Genomic DNA, 23,243 nt, shown 5'->3' with positions numbered 1-23,243 from the left:
CAGCCTAAGCTGCTTTGCCATAGCTACCTTCTATCAGCCTAAGCTGCCAGAAACACCTCCTCTACACTAATAAGGGATAACTGGACCTGGTACAGAGTGCAAGTACCCCTTGGTACCCACTACAAGCCAGGCCAGCCTCCTACAGATGGTATGCTAGGTGAGAGTGCATTAAATGAGGAATAACTGAATAAGGCACAAAAAAAAAAAAAGTAAAAGCATACGAATTTCGAACAAAATTGGACTGATCAGAAATATAATGTAAGCAATACTTGTGAATTCATAAACTGACTGAATAGAAGACCTTGCGCCCTCTATAGGGTGCCCGGCTGTAGTGAGAGCAACATGTTTCACTGTCCCCCCAAGACACCTAGTATATGGCTCTTTGTTGTTGGTTGCCAAAGCAACTCACCTGTACATCTGGGTGAGTAACTAGCACCAAAGAGAATGAGTGAAGAGCGGGTAAAAGGCTCACAGACTGAGTTACCCCGGCCTATAACTCGATTTGTGGTTACATTAGGAGTATTAGTCACGTCGCGGAACAGCTCAGCTGCCAAGGAATCAAACACCCTTGTGAAAAGTAAACACTTTTACACACGGATAAGGACAGTCGTGAACTCCTGCCAACCGCCATGTATGCACAAAAATGCAAACACTGGCCCCAGCATCAGAAATATTAACCTCAGCAAATATAAGCCGAGCGTCCCCGTGGGACTCCTATGTCCAGCTGCAGCAGTGAGCTCCGCCACCAGGTCAGCCGAATGGCCTTATCCCAAATGTAATCATTCGGAGAGACGAGCCGGACATAGTATTAATGGGAATAAGATGAGATGACAACGATGAGAAACATGGCCTATGAAAAGTGACATTTTCCCAAAATCTATGGGTTCAGGCATATGGTTCTCAAGCGTATTATATATTCCCTCCCACAATCTCCCTACTGGTTTTTGAGGTCGAGCGCACATCTTTGTTTGATGTCTGCCATCTTAAAAAGTTAAATTAAAAAAAAAAGTATTCCACTGTGTCATAACTCATGCATGGATATGCATCAATGCTGGGGCCACTGTGACGTAATGACGCATGCATGTATAGACGTCATTGCACTGCTTTTAAAAAGAACATTTTTACAGATGCCGTTCAGCAATGAAAATAACAATTTTTAGGTGTGGTGTTAGCTAAGACCAATTGATTCCACTAAGAATCTATAGTATGGTTACTAGTAGGGGCTTTCAGACAGCCCTCTTCATGCATTGGTTTGTTGATGTGTCATTCACATTTTTCTTCCACCCACTACAGTATACAGCATAGGGCAGTGGGCCAGCCCACTTCTGCCATTAGCCAACTTCACTGTGAGTGACACATTCTGCCCTTTCACCGGGCACACATCCGCACATAAATTAGTTCTCTTCAGTATCGGGGGCTGCTACGGCAAAGGGTGTTTTGTGAGGCCAACATAATGCGTTTGCCAATGTTTATTATTTTGGATACTGGGGAGGACCAGGCTGCTTCTGAAAAATAAACTTTTACCAAAACCATGACAAAACAAAGTGAGTATTGACAAAGTCAAAGGATGGCAGCTAGCTCCAAACCTTTTGACTTTGCCAATGCTTGTTTTTAGAAGCACCTGGACTGCTCTAGTTTCGGACCCATGCGATATGTTAGTTTTTTTTCACCCTTGACAGTAACATGTTTATCATGAGATGGCTATAGTTTATGGTCTCACTTCAGCCCTACTGGAGTCACCCTCCTCACCTCTAGATAACTCCTGGCAGGATCACATCTCCTCTCCCCTCGAGTTCTCTGTGCTGGGCTTTGGGAATTGAAAGGCACCAGCGGGTTCTTGTCCTGTCCTCTGGGCAAGACAAGTTGGAGGAGCTCAAGGATGAAAGAAGCATGTCCAGCTCCAGGGATATAACCACACATCAAATCAACATGTCCTGCCTTTACCCGTCACATGAAACAACCTAGTCCAGTAGATCAAGCTGGCAAGTTGTGGTGTCAAAACAATCTCAGCCCTGTGAATCTAAGCAGCATGGCCTAGTGACAACACAGCACCAGCCCTTCACTTCAAAGAAGCATATCCTGGTGTCACAACACAACCTCAGCCATCCACGTCAAACAGGCAAGTACTGGTGTGTCAATACAATCCCAACAATGTCAATCAAAACAGCCTACCCTGGTTTCACAACACAACCTCAGAACTGTGACTCGAACCAGCATCTCCTGGTGTCACAACACAACACAACCTCCGCCCTGTGACTCAAAGCAGCATGCCCTGGTGTCACAACACAGCCTCAGCCCTGCACGTCAAACAGGCAAGACCTGGTGTCTCAACACAGCCTCAGGCCTGTGAATCAAAGTAGCATTTCCTGGTGTCACAACACAACCTCAGCCCCGTGACTCAAAGCAGCATGTCCTGGTGTCACAACACAACCTCAGGCCCGTGACTCAAAGCAACATGTTCTCGGGTCACAACGCAGCCTCCAACAATGTGAATCAAACCAGCTTGTCCTAATGTCACAATACAGCCTGAGGTCAACACTGCATGTCCTGGTGTCACAACACAACCTCCGCCCTGCAACTCATTGTTCAATACGATGATAAGATGTAATAACTCAGCTACATATAGATTTTTTTACCACTAACAGCCCTTTTCTTATGGACTTTGACACAAGCTTTAATGATATTTGTTAAAAGAAAAGAGTTAATGGTTTAGGGGTCAGGTGCCCCCAACTCTAATCAATGTTTGTTTAGATTATAGAGTGCACAGCCTCCCCAAGGGTGCCTGTCCTCACACTCTCATGTGCACCCCTCAGCCTCCCTCTCTCTAAACTCTCAACCCAAAGGGAGGGCAGAAGATGGGTACACACCGGGGCAACATGCAAGGGTGGTGGGCCCGTGTGGTTAGTCTAGTTTACATGTCTGGTTACATTGGCCATACATGAGGGTCCCAGGGTGCAGCAGTAAATGTGGGTGTCAAATTCCACTCAGCCAGAGTGGTACTAGCACCTTGGCAACCAATCCACCCTGGCTCCTGGTTTTGGAAAATCACTCACCGCAGGAGGTTTCTCATAGCGAAGGGCTCAGAATGGACTGTAGTTCTGCAGTGTAGTGCCAACCACAGTCACAAGGAGAGTAGGCAACCTCAAGCAAGCCGACACAGGTGGTGATCATTAAAGTTCTATCTCTGCAACTGATGATCTATCTTGGAGGCGGTTTGCGAGACTAAGCGCCTGATTTAGATATTGGAGGATGTTACTCTGTCACAACGGTGACTGATATCCTGTCCGCCGAAATCCCATCCATTTATATGAAGTAACTAGTCTGTCAATTTCTAAATCAGGCCCTAAAATTTGGAACCAGGACTGGCAACCCAACAGTCAATGCCATGGAGGTCGATCAAGCGATCTGAATGTCCTTTCGGGCAAATCAGGATATGCACAAGGTCTGAAGGACTGACGGGGTTCAGCACGATTCTCGGACTGGTTGGTTGTCCCCCTGGTCCTGTTACACCTATGCTTAGAGCTTGCCTGAGGACTCCGAAGGGAAGGATTCCTTGCTCAGAAGATGGCCGAGTGTCCTTGTGACAAACGACCTCAGCATTTCCGTGATGACGGTCACCCGGAGGGATGCTCCATGACTCACAAGGAACGTTGGACAGAAAAGCTGCTGCAGGACTGTGGGGTTCAGCATTGGACAATGTCAAGCTTGGTTTTTTTTGGTGCCCCTCATCGAAACTATGCATAGATGAAAATGCAGTGGTTAAGTCTTATGAAATGCCCTTTTCCGAGATGGTAGTCCCCGGATAAACCACTACGTCAGCTTTTCGATCCAAGAAGAGGTCGAATCTTTTCTTGTGAGGTCTGTTCCTGCCTGAACCACATACCAAGGAGGAACTAACAAGTGATGGATGCATTGCAACACATTCAGTCCCTAATTTTCTGTCTTGTTCATTGCCTACCTGCTACTGTTTTGACCCCCATTTTCTGGCCCTGTGGGCAGAACTCCGTGTGGCTCTTGCATTAGAGGTCCTGGGTTCGCACTTGTCTCTACGATGCGTTCGGGGAGACGCCCTTGAATTGCTTATTTACTTCTTCATTCATTTTCATCTTCAATCAAGGGCTACAAGATGGCCAAGGAGTTTTGTATTTTGTGCTCTGTGGGTTTCTCTAGCGGGGGTCCTCTTCAGGAGACCCTCTACCCCTTTCCTGTGTACTGTTAAGCGCAGGGAGGCCCCGTGGCTGCTGGGAAGAGTCATCCTTTCCTTGGGCAATCCGAAGGAAACTGTACAGACCTTCGTAGTGTCCAGTTTTTGAAGGTCCTCGGGTGATTTTTGGACCTTTCAGCACAGCTTAGCAGACAGAGGGGTACCGCTTCTTCCCTGGGCAGCTTTTCCTCCAATGGGAAATGGTCCTAGCACGCCCTTAGTAATTGGCTTGCTGCCTCCATCACAGAAACACCTTTAGAAGTGATACAGACCCCCAGACAAGTTCTTGAGTAGGCAAGGAAGTTGGCAGCCAGGCATTCTAGTCCTGGAGCTGAGCAGATAACCGTGGCACAGCCGTGGGCACATTCCTTGGTCCTGGGAATCCTTGCACATGGATCTGGGAGTCTACCAAGAACGTACCCCTGGCTGGCAGACGCAAACACGGAGTCTGTATGTCGGGTGGGTCACGCCTGTTTTCCTTGCACATGGATCTGGGAGGCTACCAAGAATGTACCCCTGGCTGGCAGACGCAAACACGGAGTCTGTATGTTGGGTCACGCCTGTTTTCCTTGCACATGGATCTGGGAGTCTACCAAGAATGTACCCCTGGCTGGCAGACGCAAACATGGAGTCTGTATGTTGGGTCACGCCTGTTTTCCTTGCACATGGATCTGGGAGTCTACCAAGAATGTACCCCTCGCAGGCAGAGGAAAGCCTGGAGTCTGTGTGTTGGGTCACGCCTGTTTTGGGGGTGGTTCTGAGTTTCACAACTGCAACCAGCCCTGCTGAACCCTTTGATCTGTGGAATCAGCAGGCAGCCGGGGTGGACATGGGAGCGTCCTCACAGGAGTTGTGGAAACAAAGGCACAAAAGAGGGCGAGGCCTTCCCTCTCACCGACTCCTCACAAATGTCTGTGCCAGGCTCCCCGGGGGATGGGAAGAAGCGTCAGGGGCGGTCTTTGCCCTCGAAAGAAAGGTCACCCCCCACCCTCTGACTAATGGGACCCGGCTCACTTCAAAGGAGGCGGCCAAAAAGGCTCTAGGGCCCCAGGCTTAACAAAGAACCTGAGCACAGGGAACACGGTGTGATTCGCTGTATGAAATCTGGAGTTATGAGAAGATTGCAAAATGCTATTATTCTGAAATTAATTCCACATATCTAATTTGAATGTCATACATACACTTTTTTCTGCGTTTATGCTGAACGTAAACATCTGCAGTATTTTTTCTGTGTCCATGCGCCACCTCTAGTATGTCATTGCTTCCTATGCATGTATACTTCACAAAAGCAATGGGATTTTTAATTTGAAAAAAGACTGTGCTAGACCGTCCCTCCAGCCACATGTGAGCACTTCCTAGAAATAAAATGACGCCAACTCCGTATCTGAATATCAGGGCGCCTGAGCTTTCTCTGACAGGAACAGTCACGATTTGTGTCGATATAGATTATATTTTGTTTTGCTGACAACCATCCAATTTGTTGTCCATACTGTGAGTTTGGAAAGGGTCAGGGTAGATGCCAGAGAGTTCTTGTGGCAAAGTTCAGCTTCTTGTCTAAAGGTAGGCATGGGCAGAGGGGAAGTTGGTACCCTAGTTTGCCACAGACCAGCACCAGGGTTCTGTCAGTGGAAGGAGACCTAAGGATGGGTTATGTGGGTGTTAAGGACTTAGAATCAGACTGTTTCAGCTGTGCTCATAAAAAGTGTTCAACCACATAGTTGCGTGATATGTACTCCAAGACTACTGAACGGAAATGATGGGGTTACGCGGCTACAGGGTAACAACACAGAGATAAACAGACGCAAGGCAACAGACTTGAGTTAGGTGCCATCCAGTGATGAGCCGCTGTGAAACCGTCTGAAAGTTTGGGCTGGTGGGTAGATGTCAAAGACAAAGGTCTGTGTACAGCCAGCGCCGCCATGATGGGAAGGGATAAGGTCCCCCAGGGGCGAGGTGTAGAGGGAGGGAAGAGGTGGGCTTAAGAGGAAGATCATTCCTTGAGGAACTACAACTGGCAGAGGTGGCACTGGGGACCCGGTTAGGGCTGGTCAGAGGGGTACAGGAACCAGCTGAACTACATAAAGGGGCGACTACGGATGGCAGCGTTGAGGGACCAAGGGTGTGGAATCTGCTCCTGGAGCAGAAGTAAGGAAGAGAGATTGGTGCACTGGGCAGCGGTGGGAGTGAAGTTTCAGTGGGCGAAGGAGTCAAACCCAGGGCGATCGCCAGCGTAGGTGGCCACAGTTGAGAAGTGTAGTCGGGTGATCAGAAACAGGGTGTTGGAAGACCTTCGGGAAGATGGGAGACAGGGCGGTGGTTGGCGCAGGTTGTTCGTGTTGATAGATGCAGTCGACAGATCGAAACCTGGGTGTGCGAAGACCTTACAGAGAGAGAAGTGGGACAGGACACTGCTTAGGTGGCTTCCAGGGGACAGCTGTAGGTTTCTCTTTCCTAGTAAAGCTAGGACTGTTACTGAGTTACACATGGACGGTAGCCCTGGGGCACAGCGAACGGCCAGGTAAGGTGGCTCTCACTAGGAGGTAAGCGATCTGAAGGCTGAAAGGTACTGAAGGTCCCCAGGAGAGGTTACCTTTCTAGCACAAAGAGGGGCTAGGCTGGGATGTTGGCACTAGGGTGATTCGTTTAATACTGTTGGAGATGGTCGAGTGACAGGTAGGGTGGTACCTGGACCATGAACAATGCATTAAATGTACCAATAGTGTCAGGCAGGGATCTCTGAAGAGAAATGAGAGGCAATGACAGAGGCTGAGAGGTGTCTGAGCAGTGGTATGTAGCCCCAAGGCTGAGCTTTGTGATGTGATGCACCTGGTCACGTGCCACACACACTAGGGAGGGCTCTAGACTTCAGGGCACCTGACATTATAGAGACGTGTGGAAGACAACACACTCTCTAATAGATAATGCGTGCGCAATATTAACACTATGGCGCTGTATTGTTTTAACATATACTCACACACACACACACACACACACACACCCCCCCGCGCGTGCGCTGTGGATACAAGTCCTGTGTTATAAACGGGCATCAGCCCACTGGCACCGGGCACCTGTCCTTCCTCAAACGTAAAGGGAATGCACCAACATGTTTGGGCAGGGGTGCAGTATTTAAAGTGCAAATGTGTCCTCACAGCTTAGCAGGGGCAATACTTTTATTGGGAGAGTATCAGCACTTCTCAGCAGGAGCACAATACTTTTAGTAGGAGAGCACCAGCCCTTCTCAGCAGAGACACAATACTTTTAATAGGAGAGTACCCACAATACTTTCAATGGGAGAGTACCAGCACTTCTCAGTAGAGACACAATACTTTCAATGGGAGAGTACCAGCACTTCTCAGCAGGGACACAATACTTTCAATGGGAGAGTACCTGCACTTTTCAGCAGGGACACAATACTTTCAGTGGGAGAGTACCCGCACTTTTCAGCAGGGACGCAATACTTTCAATGGGAGAGTACCCGCACTTTTCAGCAGGGACGCAATACTTTCAATGGGAGAGTCCCAGCCCTTCTCAGCAGGGACACCATACTTTTAATAACAGAGTGTCAGCACTTCTAGTGGAAGGCGGGCACCCTGAGCTAGTCAATTCCTGCTTGAACGTTACAGAGCTACTAGGAAACAGAAAGGGTTGAACCAAGTGTACTCTGCAAACAAACCCTGTTGCCCAGGGGATTACCGGTCAGCTTCCAACGAGACAGTTTTTTTCCCACTATAATCCGGTTTGAGCCACGTGAGAACCTAACGTTTCACTAATAAGGACAAAGCACAATATGGACAGAATGCTCTGAGGCACCTGTGGGGTATGCAGCTCCCACCTCTTCACCACATCCATAGCGCCTAGACCTCTTATGTTCGGGAACAGCGCCTAGATCATTGCAAAGTTTGAAGAAACCTGCACGATGGTTGCATGGAGGTAAAACGCTGCCCACCCAAGCTACGAAGCGTCGACAGAGGGCCCGGGCCCGTGTCTTTAGGGTTTTCAGCATGCTGCACAACATCTTGCGGATGCACACACACAAGCGACATCACCTAAAGTTGGCATTTCATAGTCTTTGTCTGAATACACGTCAAACTGCAAATATAAACAGGAAGCACCTTTTAAATGTGTCCGAGAGCGCGTTACTGGTCCATGACTAATGACAGAAAAGTCACGTTACAAATGAGTAGACCCCATTTTGTTTGAAGACCTCTATTGCATCACATCCGGGCTTTAGCAGGCTCAATAAAAGGTCAGTATTTTTCTCCTGGAAACATGTCCCCCTACCTCTACAACACGGCTAAAAAGCATTGGCAAATTCAATAGGTTCCAAAGGTGAGACCCATAGACTTGGTAGATGCTTGTGTTATTTCTGGTCCCACAATGCTTTGCCTCTGTGTACTCCTTGTGCCAGGCATCTCCCGGGCCAGTACGAAGATGCCCACAGTTCAGATACCTCCAATCTGGCCTTGGGTGGATGATGGAATGGCCATGCTCTGTCATTCGTAAGGTGCCCCAATGTATGGGCAGCAAGTATCATCTCCTAGCCTAACCTAGAGACTCAGTGGTCCTGGCATGTGCTAGACCTGGTTTCCTGGGCACCAGGGCACTCAGGGGCCACCCTGCTCCAATCGCATCAACTGGAGTGTCCCCCACTGGTGTCCTGCGGCCTCAGTATTAGTGGACCCCAAACTGGATAACCAGGTACTTCTCTCTAGCCCTTGACTCTCTCAGGTTAGCGAGACAGAGCAGCCCAAGGCTTACTCAAGGAGGTGAGGTGGGTTTAGACATTCGGAATACAGGGTACACTGTACTACCAGCTAATAAGATCAATGTCCAGTCAGTGCTGTACTTTTTAAAAAGAAAAATACTTTAATACATATAAGAGAAATATACTACACATAAAACTAGGATAAACTGAAAACCAGACATCTCTACAAGCCTCTGGGCCAGAGTTCTAACCCCAAACAGTATTATAGCGCCTAGACACTCAGCACTATACAAACACAGTTAGCAAGCAGTCACACACTTAATAATGCATATTACAGACCATGTTGCACAGGGTTGCTCTCATTCGCTAGAGCCAGGATACCAGTCCTTGTATGGCAATGGTGTAGTTTTAGCAAATGATGTGAAGTTAAACATTGCAGATCAGCCCCAGAACCCACCACCCAAAGAACAGAAGTGCCCTCTGGTCCTTAGCAAGGACACAGCCCTGGTGGCATCAGGGATCTGGTCACAGGTGCCTGATGTCTTGGCACAGTTTACTGGAGGCCCACTAGTCCAGTAGTCACAGGCTAACTGTAGGAGTATTAGCTGGCCAGAGTGCCAGTACACCCTGGTACCCCCATCTATCACAAAGAGAAAGGGAGAGTACTTGTACCACAGGACACTCTTCCCCAGCTACAGGTGGTAACTGTAAGTATCACAGGCTCAAACAGCACAGGGGAGGGGTCTGGCCAGAAGTGACCTTACCTTCACAGGATTGATGGAATCAAGCTTCCTCGTCTCCTTCTGATGATGAGCTGCAAGCTTCCTTGTGCAGCTGCTTGCAATGTCCTTGTCTTCCAAGCTGATGTTGCTCATCAAGCCCCACAAACAGCTGGTCCTCTGCGCCTGCATTCAGGCTGCTGCTTGATCCTTTTGCATTTTCACAGCTGGCAAATCCCTTCACAGCAGAATCCATCTATCACAGAGAAATCTCTCTCAAGTTCAGACGCGGTGAGCAAGCTTCCTTGTCTTTACACTGGGGTCCTACAGCTGGCTGTAGATGCTTGTTAGAACCAAAGGCCAGCCCTGAACAACCACTCAGGCCAGACTTTTATCACCTCTGATTGATAGCCTGATCCAATCAGAGGGTCTGCTACTTTTGAATCCTGGGTGCCCCTCCAATCATGAGGCCTGTGTCATGCTCACTGTGTGTACAAGACATGTATAGGATGAGTTGCTGGACTTCAGTGCAGGTTCTTGGCATCAGCCCGGGTTATTCTCCAGAGAGGAATTTTAATTAACTCCAGGCCAGGAGGCACTGACCATCATCAAACAGAAAAGGGGGGAGGGTCCTTCCTCGCAGTTACTGCAGCTAAACACAGATAAGAGCCAGTGTCTACCCCAGCCCACCATGCTTCTCCAAGGAATAGGGAGGGGCACAGGAAGCTGGATTGTCAAACAGAACAGCTCAGCTCACGTTAAACACAATGGCTCTCCTCACGAGTCTCTCCTAGGGAACCTACTGGCTCTCAAATACACCTCCCAGGTAGACAAAGGCAACAGGACCACAGGCAAAGAAGACGGCACAGGCGTGATCAGGAGGGTGGCCAGTAGCCCCCCCCCCCCACCAAGGGTGCAAGGATACAGGAATCCCTGACTATAGGTTTATTGCTGCCACCACTGTCAGTCTACCACCGCCTTGGTAGAGAGGGCAGTAGCCACTCACTGTGAAACAGGGGGGCATTATGCATGCCCCCCTCGACCTCAGAGCTAAGCTCTAGGGTCTCAGTCCATGTAAACAGGGAGAGCCTCAGTGGACATACATGTTTGTCATGTTCACTGAGGTAGGGATCCAGAAACCACACAGTAACTTTTAAGCAACTTGCCTGTAGATCACCATAAGGCAGGGGAAGCGCGCTCTCCAGAGACATGCAGAAGAATTACCATCCCAACAGCTTGGCACACGTCTGTGGCAAGGTACCCCTCATTGAAAAGGGGTACTGTGCATGCCTCAGCTACTCTGTCCAGTGCCAGGGAGGCAAACAGCACAACCTGAAGCCAGTCTAAACTTTTGTGAGTTTTTCCCTCGCTTTAAGTCACTAAGCGAGGGCACTCACACATACTATTGACCTTCCATTCAATCCGAGACCGGGGTGTCAAACCCAGTCGCAGCTGGGGAAGGGTCCTGAACTGCTTGCCAGTGCTGCAGAAGACCACAAAGGTGGTTGTTAAGCTCGTCGTACAAGCTTCTCTGTTTAAGGCAACATATTATGAGACACTAGGCGTGAATATTCCAACAAGCCGCCATCTTCTAGAGGGTGCAAGACTGACAAGAATTTAGTGCCCGCCCACTCGAAGGCAACAGAGGGATCCTGAGAGTGTCTGGCAAAGGGCCGCGGCCCCGACCCTGGGGGTTCAGTGGCTGCCAGAGATGTAGTTGGGGCACCCACCGCTGGTGCAGGAACTTAGTGACGCAAGACTCATTGGTGCAGAAGGGTTCTTACTATACTCAGCGCCTGGACACCCTCACGGGTGACAAGCAGCGCTCTACAAATCCACTTTACATTATGATGATGAAAGAATTGTATCACGCACAGCTACTCCAAGGAGTGTCCCGGTGCTAAGCACAGGCCACAGTGTAACGACAGATCACACATCTATTCCTGCATGAAAGCCAGGTTGTACTGGAATTTGGGGGCACCCACTGAGTGATTACTGGAAGCCGGGGGCACCCACTGAGTGATTACTGGAAGCCAGGGGCCCTCCACTGAGTCATTACTGGAATGTGGGGGCCCCTCCACTGAGTCATTACTGGAATTTGGGGCCCCCACTGAGTCATTACTGGAATTTGGGGCCCCCACTGAGTCATTACTGGAATTTGGGGCCCTCCACTTAGTCATTACTGGAATTTGGGGCCCTCCACTGAGTCATTACTGGAAGCCAGGGGCCCTCCACTGAGTCATTATTGGAATCTGGGGGGCCCTCCACTGAGTCATTACTGGAAGCCGGGGACCCTGGCCTGAACGATGTGAATTTGAAACACAAAAATACATAAAAAATACAAAAACAAGCATTCAAACAAATAACACACTTAATTAAATTTGCAAAACAAATATAAATGCAAAACATATTTTTAATAGAAAGGTTGAAGCTTTTCTGACTTCAATTGCAACCACGCATGTCCCTACTATTCCGTTTGATGCTCCTACGCTGCTCCCACCGATCTGAGGATTCTAACGTAGTTTTAGACTCCAATTTCAAATTATAGCTTTTAAAATGTAATTTGTCCATTTCGCCAATTATTTATCTACACTTTGCTAATCTATTAATATTGTTTAATTTCTAAGCAGTTGCGGACCCCCTGAGGAGGCTTCGTGAATTCCCGGGGGTCCCCGGACCACAGGTTGGGAACCACTGATAGGGAGCAAAGCAGTCGGTGCTCAGACTCTCTGGAGGCCGACCGGCGCACTGGGGGTCCTGAAGGCAAGCGAGGTATCCTGGAGGGGGGACACGGGGTCGAGGGGGGACACGGGGTCGAGGGGGGACACGGGGTGGAGGGCGGACACGAGGTGGAGGGCGGACACGGGGTGGAGGGAGGACACGAGGCGGCCTGGAGGGTGGACACGAGGCGGCCTGGAGGGTGGACACGAGGCGGCCTGGAGGGTGGACACGAGGCGGCCTGGAGGGCGGACACAAGGTGGACATGGGGTGGCCTGGAGGGTGGACACGGGGTGGAGGGCGGACACGAGGCGGCCTGGAGGGCGGACACGAGGCGGCCTGGAGGGCGGACACGAGGTGGACACGAGGTGGCCTGGAGGGTGGACACGGGGTGAAGGGCGGACACGAGGTGGCCTGGAGGGCGGATACGAGGCGGCCTGGAGGGCGGACACGAGGCGGCCTGGAGGGCGGACAAGAGGCGGCCTGGAGGGCGGACACTAGGTGGACACGGGGTGGCCTGGAGGGTGGACACGAGGCGGCCTGGAGGGTGGACACGAGGCGGCCTGGAGGGTGGACACGAGGCGGCCTGGAGGGTGGACACGAGGCGGCCTGGAGGGTGGACACGAGGCGGCCTGGAGGGCGGACACGAGGCGGCCTGGAGGGCGGATACGAGGCGGCCTGGAGGGCGGATACGAGGCGGCCTGGAGGGCGGATACGAGGCGGACACGGGGTGGCCTGGAGGGTGGACACGAGGCGGCCTGGAGGGCGGATACGAGGCGACCTGGAGGGCGGACACGAGGCGGCCTGGAGGGCGGACACGAGGTGGACACGGGGTGGCCTGGAGGGTGGACACGAGGTGGCCTGGAGGGCGGACACGAGGTGGACACGGGGTGGCCTGGAGGGCGGACACGAGGCGGCCTGGAGGGCGGATACGAGGCGGCCTGGAGGGCGGATACGAGGCGGCCTGGAGGGTGGACACGAGGTGGACACGGGGTGGCCTGGAGGGCGGACACGAGGTGGACACGGGGTGGCCTGGAGGGCGGACACGAGGTGGACACGGGGTGGCCTGGAGGGCGGACACGAGGTGGACACGGGGTGGCCTGGAGGGCGGACACGAGGTGGACACGAGGTGCCCTGGAGGGCGGACACGAGGCGGCCTGGAGGGCGGACACGAGGTGGACACGGGGTGGCCTGGAGGGCGGACACTAGGTGGACACGGGGTGGCCTGGAGGGCGGACACGAGGTGGCCTGGAGGGTGGACACGAAGTGGCCTGGAGGGCGGACACGAAGTGGCCTGGAGGACGGACACAAGGCTGCCTGGAGGGCGGACACAAGGCTGCCTGGAGGGCGGACACAAGGCTGCCTGGAGGGCGGACACAAGGCTGCCTGGAGGGCGGACACGAGGCTGCCTGGAGGGTGGACACGAGGTGGCCTCCTTCATGAACGGGTGAGACTTCACCAGGGCGAGCAGACCCGCAGGTCTGATCAGGTCAGCTTGAGAGCACAGACCCGTGGCTTAGCGCTGTGGTATTTACATAGCGCAGGCGGCAACTTGTCAAGATATTTTCAAGTTTCCACTTCCTCAACTGGGAGACAATGGTGGGTGTGAAACACACTCCCAAGGTCGCTGCCCTTCAAAACAGAGAGTCACTTCCCTGTCCGAGGAGGCCAGGCCCGGACTGCCGCCCCTCCCGGGCTGAAACAGACGGCAGAGGAGGGCAAAGTCACAAGCTGGCACAACTGCTGGTGCAGTAACAACAGTATTCTACCTCACAGTACACCGTACTGCCATGTCACCCCCCTCCGCCTCACAGTACACTGTACCTCTGTGCCACCCACTCCGCCTCACAGTACACTGTACCTCTGTGCCACCCTCCCCTCCTCACAGTACACTGTACCTCCGTGCCACCCCCTCCTCCTCACAGTACACTGTACCTCCGTGCCACCCCCTCCGCCTCACAGTACACTGTACCTCCGTGCCACCCCCTCTGCCTCACAGTACACTGTACCTCCATGCCACCCCCTCCTCCTCACAGTACACTGTACCTCCGTGCCACCCCCTCCGCCTCACAGTACACTGTACCTCTGTGCCACCCTCCCCTCCTCACAGTACACTGTACCTCCGTGCCACCCCCTCCTCCTCACAGTACACTGTACCTCCGTGCCACCCCCTCCGCCTCACAGTACACTGTACCTCCGTGCCACCCCCTCCTCCTCACAGTACACTGTACCTCCGTGCCACCCCCTCTGCCTCACAGTACACTGTATCTCTGTGCCACCCTCCCCTCCTCACAGTACACTGTACCTCCGTGCCACCCCCTCCTCCTCACAGTACACTGTACCTCCGTGCCACCCCCTCCTCCTCACAGTACACTGTACCTCCGTGCCATCCCCTCCGCCTCACAGTACACTGTACCTCCGTGTCACCCTCCCCTCCTCACAGTACACTGTACCTCTGTGTCACCCCCTCCTCCTCACAGTACCTCTGTGCCACCCCCTCCGCCTCACAGTACACTGTACCTCCGTGTCACCCCCTCCTCCTCACAGTACACTGTACCTCTGTGCCACCCCCTCCGCCTCACAGTACACTGTACCTCCGTGTCACCCCCTCCGCCTCACAGTACACTGTACCTCCGTGCCACCCCCTCCTCCTCACAGTACACTGTACCTCCGTGCCACCCCCTCCTCCTCACAGTACACTGTACCTCCGTGTCACCCCCTCTGCCTCACAGTACACTGTACCTCCGTGCCACCCCCTCTGCCTCACAGTACACTGTACCTCCGTGCCACCCCCTCTGCCTCACAGTACACTGTACCTCCGTGCCACCCCCTCCTCCTCACAGTACACTGTACCTCTGTGCCACCCCCTCTTCCTCACAGTACACTGTACCTCCGTGCCACCCCCTCCTCCTCACAGTACACTGTATCTCTGTGCCACCCCCTCCTCCTCACAGTACACTGTACCTCCGTGCCACCCCCTCCTCCTCACAGTACACTGTACCTCCGTGTCACCCTCCCCTCCTCACAGTACACTGTACCTCTGTGCCACCCCCTCCGCCTCACAGTACACTGTACCTCTGTGCCACCCCCTCACAGTACACTGTACCTCCGTGCCACCCCCTCCTCCTCACAGTACACTGTACCTCCGTGTCACCCTCCCCTCCTCACAGTACACTGTACCTCTGTGCCACCCCCTCCGCCTCACAGTACACTGTACCTCCGTGTCACCCCCTCCGCCTCACAGTACACTGTACCTCTGTGCCACCCCCTCCTCCTCACAGTACACTGTCTGGGCTTCACTTCCACTTCTGTCTTTGTTCTATCCCTGTATCACTCCTAGTTTACGTGTGTCCAGCCACTGCTTACTTTTCCAGGCACTCTTTTTTTGGCTACTCACTTCATGAGAGTGCATGTGTTTTCTAGCTGTCTCTCGTGTGACTCTTCCCCCCACCACGCTCCAGGTTACCCTCGCTCACCTGTGCCCTTCTGGCCAGCCAGGTCTGTGTTGCTCTCTCTAGTGTGTTTCTCGCTTGTGTGCTATCCATTCTTGCTGCTGTTCCCCTTTCATGCTCGAGCTGTCTGTTGCTTCCCCGTGAAGCCCTTCCGCTCCGCGCTATTGCTCCCACACCCACTTACGGTCTCTTTTTAAAGTATTACTTTTTGTGGAGGGATAGGCTTCAAATTGCTGCTACACTGTCCACCTTAAAAGTGTTTTTGCTCTTTTTTTAAAATATTTTTTTTAGTATTACAAAGGTGAAACCTATTTGCTTTGCCAATGCTTGTTTTTTTCTGGTCCCATATTCTCAGACACTCCTGTAAAGGGCATAGACTCGGGTGTCTGTTCCCAGCTGTGTGAAACAGATAGACTTATCTCGGAAACACCCTAAGTTCATGCGCGCTGAGCTGAGCTCACGGGGGACAGACAAGCACTGAGTCCGAGTCGAGCGAATGCACTGTAGACCGTGCACTGCCTTAAAAACAAGTGCATGGCTCACGCTGGAGCGTCCCTTCTAGGGTGACCACCTGACATTGAGGCAAATCCTGGACATGACTGTAAATAAATTCAGGACAAAGGGTCAAAATTCAGGACAAAAATTCAAGAACAAACGTCAGTTTTACAGACACACCCAAGAGAGACCACACCTCTCTGTGTTGTCAGTGCATTTATTTACTCTTTTTTAACATAGCACTGTATTCACTGTGGTCTTTTTGTGATTGCCTCCTGGTGTGCTACATTCAGGTGTCACATTACGTCCTTGTTTACTAGTGAATGAATGCCCTTCAGCGCTGTGTCAAGGCCATCACCCCTGCCCAGATCTACCCAATCTTTCTTGAAGAGAAAGTAATAGCAACATTTTGATTATGTTTCTGAACATTTTAAACGCCCTGGCAAACAGTTTGGGAAACATTAAGGTAACTAACCTTATGCAAGTTTAAACAAATTGAACAAAAACATCTGGCTCAGCCCGACCGCCCATGAACTTTCAACCTAAAAAAAAAAAAAAAAAAAATGAGGCAGGGCAGATGGTGTGGGCGACAGTCTCACACCTAATGTCAGGATGTGGGGAACTTGTCTGTAGTCTCACAGGTTTCGAGTGTATGTCTGGGACTCTACGTTTATCATAGAACTGGGAGCCCGGACTATCAAACAAAGATAATACAAGAGGAGGATGAAATCCATATCAAATGGAAGATCCATAGCAATGAAGTCAAAGGGTTGTTGCTCAGAAGTGGATGAATAAGTAAGAGAAGAACAAGGTGCAACAATTCCTATAATCAGACAAGATGGGTCCACCAAGATTATCGGAAGGTATAGGGTACCTGGGATGTTGTCTCTGCACACAGGAGAGAAACAGAAGAGGCACTGTCAAGTGGTTGAACAAGCAACACCCATCCACCTTGGCAAACTCTTCTGGTGCAATGGTTCGCTGTTAGTGCTTGTGAAGGGTGAGCAGGGTCCAGACCCCTTGCAAGGTTGTGCAAGGCAATTGCCCACTTAGTCCATGTCTTTAAATGGTTTTGAAATTGAGAAAAAACGAAACTAGTGATCTGGGTTATCTCTAAGTGTCAAGTACACATAGAATCTTCAAAATATTTAGGATGTAAATTGCACAAACAAAATGGAAACATTTTAAAATGTAATCAGTGTTTCTTTAACTTATGGCACAGTTTTTCTCTTTATATACAATTAGACCTCAGATTGAACTGGGAACCAGTTACCTTTTGATACCTAGTGAGTATTATCTACCATTCTCCCACTGATATGAAGGATGGAAATCTCGGCAGCGTCACGGTCCCTTTGAGCCCAGTTTTCTTTTTCATCTTCTCTTCTGCTTTCTGTAGTGGGCCACGTGGCACTAGTGAAGATGGTGGGCTACCCCGATGGTAGTATTATTTTGCAAACCTTCCCCTGCTCGTCCTTCATTCTTTTTCAGACAGGCCACCTATCTGATTTGGCCGCTGGGGCCCCATCGGGTAGCTCTTTCCACTATAAAGCTACCCGTGACTGCGGGTGGATTAGGCCTTCTGGACTTAGAACACTATTATTCAGCTGCACAGGCCCAATGGGTGGCTCACTGGCTTTCTGCCCACCCCCCTGCATGAGATGGGGTTTACCAGTAAAGAGTTTTAAGGAGGGCTTAATGCACTGCTCATTGTTTCATACTGACCATTCTACGGATCACCATCCGGGGTTATCATGCATGGCTTTCTCTGCCTTGCTAGAACCTGTAAACTCACTGACACGGAGAAACGCTGTGCTCCTGCCCTACCTTTGCTAAGCCTTCCCACTCGCACAGGACAGCTGTGCTCAGAGCAGCTCCATCAGTTGCATACTGCAGGTGTCTTAAAATTGGGGGTTTGTTTCTGGGTGGCGAGCTACTAAAATTCCAAACCATTGTGGTGGACTAAAATCTTCAGCCCGGTCAACTCCTTACTTATAACCACCTTAAATAATCATTGTATGCCCTACTTCATGTCTGCCACCTAGCACTAACCCTAAAAGAGGTGTGCCAGAAGCTCTACACCATAGGAACTGGTGGCAAACTGATAGAATGGGTGTACCAACCTTTCCTGCAACATGGAAACCACTCTAGGTCTTCTCGTCATACTACCTGGGTGATTGGTGTGGCCAAACCTCTGCAAGATACGGACTGGACTAAAATACTGGACTTTCTCCACAAAGTAACCCACGGCTGTCACTTTAAGTACATTTATGGAGCTTCCTTGGGAATGCATTCTGCCTGTTGCTTGCCATGGTCTTTGTGGTTTGTAACTCTCATTTCATTGCTTTCAATTTGATGGCTTTATGTGTTTTAGGCTGTCCAGCTTGAGTTTGTCCCTTCCCTTGCCCACACCTTATGTGCAGTATCCTTCTGAGTGCTCCCTTTCTGTAAACAGGCCTGTAATTCTTGTTTTTATCTCATCACATTAGCTGTGCATTCAAAGAACAAAGTCAAATGCCAGGCTCTGTCTTCGGTGGGAGCTTGGTGTTTACTTTTCTTTCTCCTACTTCAAAGTGAGAGGATTTATGCGACAATCTTGCTGGATACTGGGGGTAGGAAATAGTTGTTTTTATCACATGACAACATTTAAATAAACTGTGCAAGGATTTCAGAATATATCCGAATTAGGGTGAAGCACATTTTGTTAATTCTGAACTGTGCTGGAAACAAATACCTTTATATAATTAAAATAAATCATTACATTTGATGATGCAATTTCCACACATCCGTCTGTGCACTGTATAGTTTTATTTAAAAACTATCTGTGAAAATGTAATGGTCATTTCCATCAAAAAAGTTTTACCTGTAAAAGCAGCGTGTTACCACACCAAGCATACTCCACTACACTCTACCTTGCACCACTCCACACCACTGCACCATACTATGCACCAGTCCACACCACTGCACCATACTATGTACCACTCCATGCGACTGCACTGTGGTACACTGCACTCTATGCTACTTCACACTACACCTCTACTCTACGCCAATGCACTTTACACCACTCCACACCACTGCACCATACTATGCACCACTCCACACCACTGCACCATACTATGCACCACTCCATGCGACTGCACTGTGGTACACTGCACTCTATGCTACTTCACACTACACCTCTACTCTACGCCAATGCACTTTACACCTCTCCACACCACTGCGCTCTGCACGCTATACCACTCCAGTCTAGGAAACGCCAATCTACTCTGCACAACTCCATGCCACTCTGCAACACTGCACTGTACGCCACTGCACTCTAAGCTAATGCACTCTATGCTAGTGCACTTTACTCTGTAACACTCAACTCTATGCCCCGGCACTCTACATCAATACACTGCATGTCACTCTAATCTACTCTGCACCACTGCACCCTATGCCACAGCACGCTACACCACTTTACTCTATGCCACTCCACTCTACCCTGCACCTCTCCACTCTACTGTGAAACAATCTACTTTACGCCACTGCACTTTGCACCTCTGACGCTACACCACTCCAGTCTAGGCAACACCAATCTAGTCTGCACAACTCCACTCTATGCCACTCTGCAACACTGCACTGTACGCCACTGCACTCTAAGCTAATGCACTCTATGCTAGTGCACTTTACTCTGTAACACTAAACTCCATGCCCCTGCACTCTACATCAATACACTGTACGTCACTCTAATCTACTCTGCACCTCTGCACTGTATGCCACGGCACTCTACACCACTTTACTCTATGCCATTACACTCTATGCCACTCTGTGCAACTCCATTCTACCCTGCACCTCTCCATTCTACGCCACTTCACTCTACTGTGAAACAATCTACTTTACGCCACTGCACTCTGTGCCACTGCACTCTACCCTGCACCTCTCCACTCTACGCCACTTCACTCTAAACAACTGCAATGAACGCCACTGTACTATACACCACTGCACTGACCCTCAAATCTGCAACATTGCACTCTCAGACACTGTACTCTACACCACTCTGTACTACTGCACTCTACGACAAAACACCCCACGCCACTGCACTCTATGCCACTCGAGTCTACTCTGCACTGACACCTGGGCCAGAGGCTGACCCCTCACTCCTGACCAGTCTGAGCGACTGAGTCCTGGGCCAGAGGCTGACCCCTCACTCCTGACCAGTCTGAGCGACTGAGTCCTGGGCCAGAGGCTGACCCCTCACCCCTGAGCAGTCCGAGTGAGTGACCCCTGGACCAGAAGCTGACCCCTCACCCATGAGCAGTCTGAGTGACTTACCCCTGGGCCAGAGGCTGACCTCTCCCCCTGACCAGTCTGAGTGACGGTCCCCTGGGCTAGAGGCTGACCTCCCACCCCTGACCAGTCTGAGTGACTGACCCCTGGGCCAGAGGCTGACCCCTCACCCCTGAGCAGTCTGAGTGACTGACTCCTGTGCCAGAGGCTGACCCCCCACCGGCTCAGGTTATACTGGTGGAACAAGATGTCTGGCGGAAGGGGGTGGCCCTTGGTGTGTCCCCACACCCTCCCAACCCCCTCCCTGGTTCTCATCCACCAGTGACCTCAGTGCAAGCATGGGATGGTGGCGCCCCTCCGTTTATTGGGCTGAAAGTGAAATAAAGAAGGAATTGGGGTTCGGTGGGCCCCTCAGACTTCTGCACCCAACCCCGACAGCTGTGCCAGGGAGGGTGGCGTCCCCTCCCCAAAGTAATGGGAGGGTGCCCGATGTATATATAGTCCTGAGGCGGGTGGTGTGACGCAGACTGTGCCGCTCTCTCCTGATACACAACAATATTGTGTCTTCCCCTCCCCTCCCCCCAGTGCCCAGTACCATCTCATCGCTCGACTGTACAGCCGTCAATTCCTTGTCGTGCCGGGTGGGTTTGGGATGAGAGATTAACCGTGGGATTAGGGATGGGAGTGACGTAAAGAGGGGTGTGAGCTTGTCCATGGAATGGGAGTGACGCAAAGAGGTGACGAGGGATTGTCGTGGGATTAGGGATGGGAGTGACGTAAGGAGGTGATGAGTGATTGTCCATGGGGGTAGGGATGGGCGTGATGTAAAGAGGTGACGAGATATGGTCCATGGGGTTAGGGCTAGAAGTGATGTAAGAAGGTGATGAGAGATTGTCCTTGGGGGTGGATGGGAGTGACGTAAGGAGGTGCGTGAGATTGTCCATAGTGACGTAAGGAGGGGCGTGAGATTGTCCATAGTGACGTAAGGAGGTGCGTGAGATTGTCCATAGTGACGTAAGGAGGTGCGTGAGATTGTCCATAGTGACGTAAGGAGGGGCGTGAGATTGTCCAACTGGTTCAATAGAAGTGACGCAAGACTACAACTCCCAGAATGCAATGATTCGACCAGTGAACGTCCAGATTCCAAACAATTGATTAAATTGGCTCCCATTATCCTCTCTCCTCCAGGTGAGGAAGAGGAAGGATGTGCGAAGCGGGTAGCGGCTTCTCGCAGGAGAGACAGCCTTCGGTTGGTAGAAGAGGTACAAGACTACAATCCCCAGAATTCATTAGGACTGGGACTTTGCATTGGGTTCCCGAGAGACGCAGAGCCTTTATGCAAACATTAAGCAACCCTACGTGGCTAGACATTTTATAACAAGAACTTGTGATATTATATTAATACCTTGTCAACAAAGAGTCCCGAATAAAAAAATAATATATATTAGAAAAAGAGAAGTGGTTCCCTCAGTCCCGGTTTTTGCTTAGCTATCTAGACTGAAAAGCAACAGAAATCACCAGATTTCAAGGCAAACACAAAACTGGGGTTTCCACACACACGTCACAAGAGCGAAGCGGGGATCTCTTCCTGAGATCTGATTAAGTGTAACACTGCTATAGAAACTACATAGCGCATGGACTCCGCACATAGGCGCTGGCGCTACTCAAGAACCAAACCAATTTTCAGCAAACTCCTTCCCCCTGGACAGTGGAACAATAAATGGACGAGAACAAACTACAGTATTTTGTGTAGCGCTTGCTGTCAGGACCTTAAGACTTCGTGGCGCTGCAAATGACACACTGTGCCGAGTTTTGGAAGGATTAAAACCGAGTCGCACGCAGGGATTAAAGGGGTATCTCGCCGATGCGTGGCCGCCGCAGGTGCATCAACTCACGGAGCTAACCCGGCTGTTTAGTGGCGGATCCGGGGCGCTTAGACGTCGATTTCGCAGATTACAACCCCCTATAAGTAACAAGCTTCAGACCCCCGCCCCGTTTCCAATCAACGGCACTTACTTTTGTTGGGGTGTCTGATGGCGTGGGCTGGGAGGGACTTGCCGCGAGTGTGGAGGAGGGGCGCCCCCTCTTACTTCTCTGGACAGGTGGGGGTTCTCGGGTCCAGCTCACCGGGGCGGGTGAGATCCGAGGCCCTTCAGGTGTGCACAGGTGCGAGATCGCCGGTCTCTGCCTGCCTCGGAGCCCGCCCCAGGTCACCTTCAGCCTGTCGGGAGGGCGGGGAGGGGCGGCACCTGTGCTACCGCCCACCCCTCCAAGAGACGCGGGGCGCAGGGAAGCATCTCTCATCACAGGCGGCGACTGGTGGTCCCACCACACACAGCCCCCTTCAGGGTCTTCAACAGCAGGTGCCGGCAGACGAAGGGGCTGACACTTCTCGCAGGAGGCTGCACTTTCCATATCAGAGGACCGGCACTTCTCACAAGGTACCTGCACTTTCAATATCAGGGTACCGGCACTTCTCGCAAGGTACCTGCACTTTCAATATCAGGGTACCGGCACTTCTCGCAAGGTACCTGCACTTTCAATATCAGGGTACCGGCACTTCTCGCAAGGTACCTGCACTTTCAATATCAGGGTACCGGCACTTCTCGCAAGGTACCTGCACTTTCAATATCAGGGTACCGGCACTTCTCGCAAGGTACCTGCACTTTCAATATCAGGGTACCGGC

At 51.3% G+C, this 23,243-nt stretch overlaps 2 protein-coding genes across 3 annotated transcripts in view; both read right to left on the bottom strand.

Moving 5' to 3' along the window:
* Window positions 1-22,748, bottom strand: part of B3GNT3 (UDP-GlcNAc:betaGal beta-1,3-N-acetylglucosaminyltransferase 3) — a 140,395-nt gene extending 117,647 nt beyond the window's left edge. For both annotated transcript variants that reach the window (XR_011199818.1, XM_069216580.1), the window contains exon 1: window positions 22,573-22,748. The gene's annotated coding sequence lies outside the window, so the exon portion shown is untranslated. The remainder of the gene's footprint in view (window positions 1-22,572) is intronic.
* LOC138267034 (uncharacterized) lies at window positions 12,234-13,787 on the bottom strand. Its single transcript, XM_069215881.1, has one exon. It carries the CDS (start codon window positions 13,785-13,787, stop codon window positions 12,234-12,236), a length of 1,554 nt encoding a protein of 517 aa, XP_069071982.1.
* Window positions 22,749-23,243: the final 495 nt, after the last annotated feature.

Source organism: Pleurodeles waltl, chromosome 12, assembly GCF_031143425.1.
Source record: "Pleurodeles waltl isolate 20211129_DDA chromosome 12, aPleWal1.hap1.20221129, whole genome shotgun sequence".
Classification (NCBI taxonomy): domain Eukaryota; kingdom Metazoa; phylum Chordata; class Amphibia; order Caudata; family Salamandridae; genus Pleurodeles; species Pleurodeles waltl.
This window is presented reverse-complemented; position numbering and strand designations above follow the sequence as displayed.

Bases quoted from the DNA above. Each gene is read 5' to 3' on its own strand.
- LOC138267034 (XM_069215881.1), bottom strand. From the start codon at position 13,787: ATGAAGGAGGCCACCTCGTGTCCACCCTCCAGGCAGCCTCGTGTCCGC.